Source organism: Carlito syrichta, unplaced genomic scaffold, assembly GCF_000164805.1.
Source record: "Carlito syrichta isolate Samal-C Ts95f unplaced genomic scaffold, Tarsius_syrichta-2.0.1 Scaffold315801, whole genome shotgun sequence".
NCBI lineage: Eukaryota > Metazoa > Chordata > Mammalia > Primates > Tarsiidae > Carlito > Carlito syrichta.
This window is the reverse complement of record NW_007259897.1, coordinates 500914-512560: the sequence shown is the minus strand read 5'-3', so window position 1 is coordinate 512560 and position 11647 is coordinate 500914. Positions and strand designations below refer to the sequence as shown.

Genomic DNA, 11647 nt, shown 5'->3' with positions numbered 1-11647 from the left:
GTTCTTTGTTTCTGTGATAGAACACTGAGTATGATGGACTCTAAGTCCATCCAAGTTGTTGCGAAGTCATAATTTTGTCCTTCTTTATGGCTATGTAATATTCCATCGTGTATATGTACCACATTTAAAAAATTCAGTCCACTTTTGATGGGCAGCACAGTTGGTTCCATGTTTTTGCTATTATGAATAGCCCTGCAACAAACATGCATGTGCTGGTATCTTTTTTGTAGAATGATTTGAGTTCCTCTGGGTATAGTTCCTGAAGGGGGATTGCTGGGTGGTATGGAAAGTTGATTTTTAAATCTTTTAGGAATTGCTGTATTGTCTCCCAAATGGGAAAAATTATTTGCCAACTGTATATCTGACAAAGGCCTAACATTCGGGATATACAAGGAACTCAAACACGCCAAAAGGAAAAAAAATAAACAACCCTATTAAAAAATGGGCAAAAGATTATGAATAGACACTTCTCAAAAGAAGATACATGAGCAGCCAACAGATACAAGAAAAAAGGCTCAGCCTCACTAATCATCAAAGAAATGCAAATAAAAACCACACTGAGATACCACCTAACTCTTCAGGATGGCCATCATCAATAACTCCAGAAACAACAGATGCTGAAAAGAATGCAGGGGGGAAAAGGGAACGCTTCTACACTGTTGGTGGGCGTGTAAATTAGGAAAAGGATCCTTTCACAGAAATGGTAGAAATAGTAATCAACAGAAAAAAATCAGTAGGAAGTATGGAAATAAACCTCTAGCTCCCCACCCAAGGCTAGTTCTTTTTAGGTTGGGCAACAGATAAGAAGATGCAGTGTCGCATTCCGGAGCATTCAGTCCGAAAGGGAATTTCTCCCTCAGGGTCCCCAAACGGCGGGAAGGCGGGGGCTCCTACCAGCCCCGCCCCACGCCCGCTGAGGCCCCGCCCACTCTCGGACCCGCCCTGGCCGCCAAGGCCCCGCCTCCCTTGCGTCTCCGCGCGCCCCCGGGTTCCCGCGCGCTCTGAAGATGGCGGCTGCTTTAGGAAGGTTGCTGCGGGCTTCGGTGAGTGGCTGCTGGCTGGGGACAGGAGCGGAGACACTGTAATGGCTCCGGGAGCGTGCTTTCCAGACAGGATCCCGCACTCCTGGACCTGAGGGCGGTTCGCCTTCTTGGAGGGGGTCAGCGGGTAACGGAGCCAGAGGCCTCTCCTCCCGGGAAGGCTCCTTGCGCCTGCGCAGAACTGCCCTTCTCCCGCGGGCACCTCGCGGTCTCCTCCCCCAGCTTCTCCGAGTTCCCAGTCTTGGATCCCCCGCGCTATCTCCACCTAACTCGTGATCCTGGCCCTTGAGGCGTCCAGGTCCCTGGTCCTGCTTTTGTCACCGGCTCTATGACTTGGACAAGTGACCTCGCCTTTCTGAACCTGTATACTTTTCTTAAGGTGGAAAAAGTGATGCCTACGTCCAGGCGTTGCTGTGAGCAGCCACCTAAATGCTGAGTGGAAGCGTGTAGAGTGAGAAACAAAAGGCGCTCCCACCTCCTCAGCCCCCTACCCGTGTGTCTCCGCTGTTTCCTGCTTTTCTCCAGGCAAAGCCTAGTACTCTCTTGCTACCCTCCTTTCTTGTGGTGGGGTTTGGCACTGGCTCTTTCCTGAGTCATTAAAGTTGAGCAAACATTTCTCTTGAGACCTGTCCAAACGTTCCCAGAGGCTGAACTTTACTTGTTGTGGGGGAAGGTCCTTGTCTTTTGGAAGGAAAACCTTGACATGGTAGAACATGTTCAGCAGATAGTGCTGGGAAAGGACTTAAATATTCAGGACCTGGTCAAGACTCTCCGGTTTTTTAACTCTGTTGCTTTTAAGAGCATGGAGTTTTTTATTCTTGAGTCTTCGTGTTCTTATAAGTTTCCTTCTGTCTTCCAGTCTCTAAGGAGAAGGAAGCAGAAGGGGATGTTAAGAACATGGACCTGGACTTCCAGCATCCAGAACCATGAGCCGAATAAACTTCCATTTTTATTAAAAAAAAAAAAAAAAAAAAGCTGGGCTCGGTGGCTCAGCCTATAATCCCGCGCTTTGGGAGGCTGAGGTGAGTGGATTGCCTGAGCCTGCGGGTTCAAGACCCCCCCAGGCAACTTGGCAAGCCCTCATCTCTACAGTAAATCAAAAAAAATTAGCCGGGCGTGGTAGCACATGCCTGTAGTTCCAGCTACTCTGAAGGCTGAGGCGGACGGATCGCCGGAGCCCAGCAGGTCAAGGCTGCGGTGGCCGGGAGTGGCCACTGCACTCCAGTCTGGGCGATGGAGTGAGACTCCAACTCAAAAAAAAAAAATCTGGGCAACGGCGTGGGACTCCAACTCACAAAAAGAAGAAGAAGAAGAAGAAAAATGCTATGGAGACCTAATCTATGCTCTTAGAGTTTTGGTTTGGTATTGATTCACAGGGACAAGGACAGCTGAGATCACCATTAGCATGATACCCTTTCAACTGGACAGCCTTCAGTCACCAGTCCCCAAAAAACTTTCTAATATAAAGTTTTTCTTTTCAGGTTGCCCAGCATGTGAGCGCCATTCCTTGGGGCATTTCTGCCTCTGTAGCCCTTAGGCCTGTTGCTTCTGGAAGAAAATGCTTGACAAATACACTGTGGTCTGGTTCTAGTAAAGCAAAATTCACCTTTAGCACCAGTAAGTATTATTATGCCTTCATTGGACCAAGGTAAAGGAAACACAAATCATCATCTCTGGATAGGGGCTCTGAACATCAGCCATACATTAGACTCACCTGGGAGCTTTTAAAACCCTAGCACTCTAAATTAATCTCCGGTGTGACCAGCACATGAGTGTATTTTAAAAGCTTACCAGATAATTCTAATGTGTAGCCAGGGTTGAGAATCAGTGAGGCAGACTGCTCTTGTCACATTTCCATGTTGGATGCCAGACCTTTTAGTCCTCTATGTTGATGGGCATGGCATAGGGGCAAGCTCAGATGCCAGACTCAGAAGGGTCTGCTGAGTATGAAGGGGTGTGAGTGGTGGGCAGCCTATGGGAACCTGAGAATGCAACTACTCTAGTGTTCTGAGATTCAAACCTTTCTGCTGGCTCTAGCTGGCCACTTAGAAACCAGACCCATCTAATAGAATCCTCCATGAACTGAGTGAAGTGAAAATGCCTCCTTTAGATTTAACTAGTCTTTGAAAAAGCATTTGTGGTTTGGGAGGATATACTTAAGCAGAGCTTTTTTTTGGTGGGTTAAATGTTCTAAGAAGTTTCACAATTTTACTACCCTGGAGCCCTAAAATATTTCTAGTAGGATTTGATGCCACAGGCTTAAAACTTTCCTCTGTTGGTCCCATATCCCCGTCCCCAGTGGTTCCTCCTGTTTCTGCTCATGGCCGTCCCAGGTGCTTTGACATTGGATCTCCTTAGTCTCTGATTCCCAGGTGGAAGCAAGTCCTTTTCAGTTTTGATAAATCTCTTGTGTCTTTTCTCTCTGCCACAGCCCTTCCCTCAAAAACTCACTAAGATCACTGAAATCACCTTTGAACATGTCTCCCCTCCTCCTACTCCTCATATCTTCCTCCCACACTAATCTTCCTAAAATCTGCTATCTCCTTTTGTATCTCCTGCATAAAAACCTCCTGTGACTCCCTGTAACCTCTCCTGTTAAGAACAAACTCAACAATCTGGTATATAAGGACCTCGCACCATTCCTGCCTGCTTTGTCTCCCTTTCTCTTCCTTTCATACCCTTAGACTTTTTGTCCTCATCAGACTGTGTCACAAACTGTTTCCCACATATGCCCTTCCTGCTGTTTCCTCCAGGCCATTCCTTCCCTTCCTGCCTTTTCCTCCAGGCCATTTGCCCTGTCCCACCTAGTCTTGACAAAAATCTGTATTTAGAATTTGTAGTCTCATGTCTTCCTTAATTCCATCCTAATTTCATCCCTACTATCTTTGTCTTTGTTTTAGTTTCCATAGCACTCTTTTTTTTTTTTGAGTTGGAGTCTTACTCTGTCGCCCAGACTGGTGGAGGTGGGAGGATAGCCTGAGCCCAGGAGGTTGAAGTTGTGGTGAGCCATGATTGTACCACTACATTCCAGCCAGGGCACCACAGTGAGACCCTAACTCAAAAAACAAAACAAAACAAAAGAAAAAAAAGAGATGAGCTCTCACTGTGTTGCCCAGGCTGGTCTTGAACTCCTGGCCTCAAGCAGTCCTCCCGCCTCAGCTTCCTGAGTAGCTGGAAATATGCATATATCACTGTTCCCAGCTTGAATTGGCATACAGTCTAGCACTACAGGAGAAATCCCACATCCATTAGTTCCATAACCCTGGATACAACCAACCATGAATTGAAAGTGTTTGGGGAGAAAATATATGATTGTACTGAACATATACAGCCTTTTTTTTGGTCATTATTCCCTATACAATACAGTGTAACGACTATTTACATAGCATATACAGTGTATTATAAGTATAGAAGTATAAGCAGTGATTCAAAGTATACAGGAGAATGTGCATATTAGCTTATATGCAAATAACATGCCATTTTATTTAAGGGAATTGAGCATTCATGGATTTTGGTGTTAGGAGGGTCCTGGAACCAAATCCCCACAGATAACCAAGAGATGACTGTACTAAAATTGAACTAAATCTTTTAATTGACTTTTACCACTAACTATTGTGAGAAGCCTAAATAAAATCAAGTAGGTGCTTAATGTAACAAAAGATGAACTACATATGTATGTGGGTTTTTTCAGGTTCCTCATACCATGCACCTGCTGTCACCCAGCATGCGCCCTATTTTAAGGGCACAGCCGTTGTCAACGGAGAGTTCAAAGACCTAAGCCTTGATGACTTTAAGGGGAAATATTTGGTGCTTTTCTTCTACCCTTTGGATTTGTAAGTATAATTCCTGTGATGCTTTATTGTCATTCTGAGAGCAAGCACATCCTGCTTCCACACTGAATTGACTGCCTCTAGTAATTCTAGTTACTTGTCAAGGGAAGGATTCTTTCTGCCCCCTTATCGCTGATTACCTTGATGATTACAGCTTGCTTCTATAATTCATTTACAAGTGATAAAGTTAGGGGTGAGTGGCTTTTCTTTTAGTGGTAGATTTTAATATGACTCTATGTGCTCTGGAGCAGTGGTTTCCTAAACCAGTCTATGAAGTTGTTTCTGCTGGTCTGAGAAAAATGGGAAAAAGATAAAAGTTTTTTCATAAAGCTTCTTTATTAAAATATAATTTGTTTATCTTAAAATATGTTCCCTCATCCCATTTTTTGATATGGTTCCTTAAATAAAAGGGCGATGGGAGACTACTTTTTTTACCAGTATAACACTGTAGTCCACTGAGGATGGCTAACTATTTTGCCTTTTTCACCCTTAGCAAATTGAATTCGTTTTTAGATTACTTATTGTTAAAATCCTTGTTTTTTAATTCTCTGATGAGAATTTCTACCCTTTTTTCCTAGCACCTTTGTTTGTCCTACAGAAATTGTTGCTTTTAGTGACAAAGCCAATGAATTTCACGATGTGAACTGTGAAGTTGTTGCAGTCTCAGTGGACTCCCACTTTAGCCATCTTGCCTGGATAAATACACCAAGAAAGGTATAGCATTGTTTCCTTTGCCTTTGTACTTAAGATGTTTGAAACAGAAAAGACCCCATAAAAGATCAACCTCAACGTTGTAAAAGCACGACTAGTCTAAAATGGGCTTCTTATAGGCCCTTACCTACTGGGAAAGTCTGTTGAACTCTGTCCATATCTTTTTTGACGTTGCATGTATATTTACTGCCCACAACACTTGCATTTTCTGAGGCACAAACAAGTAATGGACACAGGCTCAGAAAAGCAGGGGAAACAGAGGAGTCTGTTATGTCCTTCTCATCTTTACTTTCTGTAGATCCCATGTATCCTGCAGGCTTGGGAGGTGGTGTTAAGTTTCTCTGATTTTACTGTTCTGCCTGATCAGTATTCTTGCCTAGAAACATGGTTGGAACAGTCAAAATTCCAGCAGGTATGCTGCTGGACTATCAAAGTGTTTTTTTTTTTTAAGTTATTAATCTCATTTTTATGTTTGAGCAATTGGTTGGCAATTAAAAGAATGCTTTAAAGCTAGGTGTGGTAGCTCATGCCTATAATCCCAGCACTTTGGGAGTCCAAGGCAGGATGATTGCTTGAAGCCAGGATATCAAGACCAGCCTGGACAACACAGTGAGACTTCATCTCTACAAAAAAAATTAGCTGGGTGTGGGAGTGCATGCCTGTAGTTCTAGCTACTTGGAGGGCTAGGATCACTTGAGCTCGGGATGGAGGAGTAAGCTATGATGGTGCCACTGCGCTCTAGCCTGGATGACAGAGCAGGACTCTGTCTCTTAGAAGAATGCTTTAAGAATTAGAAAAAGGTCTATCATATTAGCTGGGTTTAGATCCTACCTCTGCCCCTTTCTAGCTGTGATTTGGAACAAGTTACCTAACCTTTGTGTGCCTCAGATTCCTCATCTTGTTAATAGTGTCTACTCTGGGATGGTTACGAGGAAAGAATGGGTTAATAGAATTAAGAAGCCGGGCTCGGTGGCTCAGCCTGTAATCCCGCGCCTTTGGGAGGCTGATGTGAGTGGATTGCCTGAGCCCGCGCGTGGGTTCGAGACCCGCCTGGGCAGCGAGACCTCATCTCTACAATAAATCAAAAAATCAGCCGGGTGTGGTAGCGCATTCCTGTAATTCCGGCTACTCGGAAGACTGAGGCGGAAGGATCGCCGGAGCCCAGCAGGTCGAGGCTGCGGTGGCCAGGAGCAGCCACTGCACTCCAGTCTGGGTGACAGAGTGAGACTCCAACTCAAAAAAAAAAAAAAAATAGAATTAAGAGCAGTGCTTGGCCAGTTGTTCATGCTCAGTTACTGTTACCTATTGTCACTATCTCAAGCATAGTGGTACATAGTCAAGAGTGTTGTGAGACCACACAGTGTAACATCCAGTCATGTTTGCATTTTTATTAGAATGGTGGCTTGGGCCACATGAACATCGCGCTTTTGTCAGATTTAACTAAACAAATTTCCCGAGACTACGGCGTGCTGTTAGAACGTCCTGGTCTTGCACTAAGGTAAGATCTTGTTCCTTATGAGCTTAACATTGTTTTTCACACTTAGTATCATTCTACTTAGTGACTTATGTAGACCTTGGTAAAGCATTTTTTGTTTTTTGTTTTTAAGTTGGAGTCTCACTCTGTCGCCCAGACTGGAGTGCAGCAGAGCACTCCTAGCCACTGCAGCCTCAACCTGCTGGGCTCTGGCAATCCTTCAGCCTCAGCCTTTGAAGTAGCCAGAACTACAGAGGCGCGCTACCACGCCTGGCTAATTTATTTATTTATTGTAGAGACAAGGTCTCACCAAGTTACCCAGGTGGGTCTCGAACCCGCGGGCTCAGGCAATCCACTCGCCTTGGCCTCCCAAAGTTCTAGGATTACAGGTTGAGCCACTGAGCCTGACCTTGGTTGTTGGTTTTTTTTTTTTTCCAGTAAAGCATTTTTAACATAAAGAATTCTTTAGCCAGGCATGGTAGCGCACGTCTGTACTTCTGGCTACTTGGAAGGCTGAGGCAGAAGGATCACCTGAGCCCAGCATGTTGAGGCCATGAGCTTGTCACTGCACTTCAGCCTGGGTAACAGAGTGAGACTCCAACTCAAAAAACAAAAAAAGGCCGGGCACAATGTCTCAAGCCTGTAAACCCAGCACTCTGGGAGACCGAGACGAGAGGATTGCCTGAATCTGGGGTTCAAGACCATCCTGGGCAACTTGGTGTGAAATCTCATCTCTATAATAAATCATTAAAAAAAAAAAAAGTTGAGTGTGGTAGCATGCTCCCATAGTTCCAGCTACTTGGAAGGTTGAGGCGGAAGGATCGCCTGAGCCCAGCAGGTCGTGGCTGCAGTGACTATGAGTGTGCCACTGCACTCCAGCCTGGGTGACAGAGTGAGACTCCAACTCAAAGAAGCAAACACAAAACAAAACAAAACAAGCCGGGCTCGGTGGCTCAGCCTGTAATCCCGCGCCTTTGGGAGGCTGAGGTGAGTGGATTGCCTGGGCAGTGAGACCTCATCTCTACAGTAAATCCAAAAATCAGCCGGGCGTGGTAGTGCATGCCTGTAATTCTGGCTACTTGGAAGGCTGAGGTGGAAGGATCGCTGGAGCCCAGCAGGTCGAGGCTGCGGTGGCTGGGAGCGGCCACTGCACTCCAGTCTGGGCGACAGAGTGAGACTCCAACTCAAGACAAACAAACAAACAAAATAAAACAAAACAAAAATTCTTAATTTTAGTTTTAATAAGCACACTCCTTTGATTAACATCCCCCCTGGGAGGGTTGGGGTCTTTTAGAAATGTCTGAGGTACATATGCCCCCTCCACCCTGGGTCTTTTTTTTTTTTGAGTTGCAGTCTCACTCTGTCACCCAGGCTGGAGTGCAGTGGCATGCTCACAGCCACTGCAGTCATGACCTGCTGGGCTCAGGCAATCCTTCCGCCTCAGCCTTCCAAGTGGCTGGAACTACAGGCATGCACCACACACCCAGCTAATTTTTTGATTTATTGTAGAGATGAGGTCTCGCCAAGTTGCCTGGGCTGGTCTTGAACCTGTGGGCTCAGGCAGTCCTCTCACCTCCACCTCCCAAAGTGCTGGGATTATAGGTGTCAGCCACTATGCCTGGCCCTGGGTCTCTTTCTTTTTTTTTTTTTTTTTTGAGTTGGAGTCTCACTCAGTCGCCCAGACGGAGTACAGTGGCCGCTCCCGGCCACCGCAGCCTCAACCTGCTGGGCTCCGGCAATCCTTCCGCCTCAGCCTTCCAAGTAGCCAGAATTACAGGCATGCGCTACCACGCCCGGCTGATTTTTTTATTTATTGTAGAGATGAGGTCTCGCTGCCCAGGCGGGTCTTGAACCCACAGGCTCAGGCAATCCACTCACCTCAGCCTCCCAAAGGCGCGGGATTACAGGCTGAGCCACCGAGCCCGGCTTGGGTCTCTTTCTGAAGAAGGATATCTGTGTCTTGATGGTCACACTGCTCCATACTCCTAACCATCTGGGAGCCACTTCCATGGGTGCGTGCTCCTGGCAGTGAAGCTGTTAGACTGGAGTATGGGAACCAAATAGACCTGGGTTTGATTTTCTTTTCTAAACTCAGCTACTTCATAGCTGTGTGACTTGGGGCAAGTGATTTAACTTCACTGAGCCCCAGTTTTCCCATAACTAAAATGAGGATGTACCTCACAAGTTGATAGTAAAGATTAAGTAAGCAAAGCCTCTTAGAGGTCTTAGCATAGTTCCTGGCAGCTGCTGTTATGACTTCTGTCTGCATTCAATCTCTGATTAAACCTTTATTCCTTTGAATGTGAAAAACTGTCAGTCTTCAACAGTCCCACATTCAGATACATCCTTTCTGGGAGGGATGAGAACTTAGGCCTTAAAGCTGGCATTTTGAAGTCCTGGCTAAGAACAGGAGTGAAGGGGAGGGATTGGGTGGAACTTGACCTCCAGGAAGGAGGATATCTGAGATCTGTGCTTTATAGTTTTGCTGGGGACTTGACCCCAGCTCACTTGCTGTCTCTTGTAGCTGACCTCTGGCCTGCTCCCTCTTTTTTTTTTTTTTTTTTTTTTTTGTGTTGGAGTCTTACTTTGTTGCCCAGACTGGAGTGCAGTGGCCGCTCCCAGCCACCGCAGCCTTGACCTGCTGGGTTCCGGCGATCCTTCCACCTCAGCTTTCCGAGTAGCTGGAATTACAGGCACGCGCTACCATGCCCGGCTGGTTTTTGATTTATTGTAGAGATGAGGTCTTACTAAGTTGCCCAGGCAGGTCTCGAATCCACGGGCTCAGGCAATCCATTCACCTCAGCCTCCCAAGGCGTGGGATTACAGGCTGAGCCACTGAGCTCGGCTGCCTGCTCTCTATGTTTTAGCGCTGGGTGACATCTGGAAGTTTGGGCCTTTTTGACTTCAAGATTACCATCTTCCCTTTATGTACTAAAGCCTAACTCTTACGGAGTTAGCAGTGGCAGGCGAAAGAGTACTAGCTGTTTTCCTTCCATGTTCCTTCCCCGTGGAAACTTGTTACTTTTGCATTTACCTCCCTACTGGTTTTATCAGGATTAACAAGGGAGAGAAGCCCAGTCTAGCATGTAAGATAAGACGAGTCCATGGAACCTGCTCCATCCCAATTCTGCCTCTGCTGCTTCCGGTGAACTCCAGCTAGCTCCGCCCTCTGGCAGCATGCACCAGAACCAGTTATGCCTCAAAGCCCAGACCCCTGAGTACCAGGCCCAGGGAGGGAGAAGCACCTTTTCACCCTAAGTTTTCTTTAACTTGCCTTTTCCCTGAATGATTTAACACTTGGATTTTCCACATCCTTTTCAGACAGACACAGTGTCATGCACCTGTAATCCTAGCTACTTGAGAGACTGAGACAGGAGGTTCACTTAAGCCCAGGAGTTTAAGAATGTGATGTACTGTGAACTCACTGTATAACCACTGAATAACCACTGTACTCCAGCCTGGGAGAACATAGTGAGACCCTATTTCAAAAAACCCTAAAACCTCTGGGTTAAAACATCTGCTTATGTCACATACCACTGTAATAGGGTGGATCATCTCATTTCATTGCTGCTAAGTGATGAGCTTGGTTTTCTGCTCTACATACACTTTTACAAAGACTTTCCCTTGGGACTTTCCCCCATTTACCCAATAATTCACTCATTTAATAAATATTTGTTTAATCTAGATAAAATATATCACTGTCTCGTCCCATGTGCCTATGGTTTCTTGCCAAGCTTTGATACAGCAGCCCAAAGAATGCTTGCCAAATCACTAACAAGTAAAAGTCTTCACTCTGTAGTTCAGTAACTTTTGGATACTCTGTGACATTCAGAGACACAGTTGTGGATTTGTAAATGTGACCATACTGCATGTGTTAGATGGTGACCTGATCCAGTCCTGGCTTTGTTAAAACATCTGTCATCCATGAAAGATGATAAGCTTTTTGTGCAACAATGGAAGCCCCATTTTTAAGCATGTGCTATAGCTTAATAAATGTTTTAGTAAAAGGAGAATTAAAGACCCAAAAGAGCAGAAGTTAGACTGTCCTGGTTCTGGTGTTGTTGAGGTATTTATGAGGATACATTCTTGTGCAGAGGTCTCTTCATAATTGACCCCAATGGAATCATCAAGCATATGAGTGTCAATGATCTCCCTGTGGGCCGAAGTGTGGAAGAGACCCTCCGCTTGGTGAAGGCATTTCAGTTTGTAGATACCCATGGAGAAGTCTGCCCAGCGAACTGGACACCGGATTCTCCCACAGTAGGTTTTTGTCCCCAAAAAACAGTGGGACCCCAGCAGAGGGTCTAGGTTCTCTCTGCCTCAAGGGGTGGTTGGCTTGGGATATTCATGAAAGGGAACCCACCCTTGGAACAAGGGTTCAGGTAGTGTGCAAATGGGTGAAGCTGCTGGGGTGTAGAAGGCATCGGGTGGGGTGGGGTGGGGTAAGGAACCAGGGTCCAGGCAAGCTGTTAATGTAACTTTCGTCCATGTGTTTTGTTTTATTTTGTTTTGTTTTGTTGAGTTGGAGTCTTGCTCTGTCGCCCAGACTGGAGGGCAGTGGCCGCTCCCGGCCACCACAGCCTCGACCTGCT

At 46.0% G+C, this 11647-nt stretch overlaps 1 protein-coding gene across 3 annotated transcripts in view; it reads left to right on the top strand.

Moving 5' to 3' along the window:
• Positions 1-958: 958 nt before the first annotated feature.
• Positions 959-11647, top strand: part of PRDX3 (peroxiredoxin 3) — a 12110-nt gene continuing 1421 nt past the window's right edge. Inside the window, exons 1-6 of one of the 3 annotated variants that reach the window (XM_008073259.1) lie at positions 959-1043; positions 2522-2657; positions 4732-4873; positions 5449-5584; positions 6976-7079; positions 11150-11315. In XM_008073259.1, coding sequence (XP_008071450.1) covers positions 1008-1043; positions 2522-2657; positions 4732-4873; positions 5449-5584; positions 6976-7079; positions 11150-11315 — 720 coding nt within the window. In that variant the 5' untranslated portion in view covers positions 959-1007. Of the gene's footprint in view, positions 1044-2521; positions 2658-4731; positions 4874-5448; positions 5585-6975; positions 7080-11149; positions 11320-11647 lie in introns of all 3 variants that reach the window. The other 2 variants (XM_021706583.1, XM_021706584.1) reach the window with 2 other exon arrangements.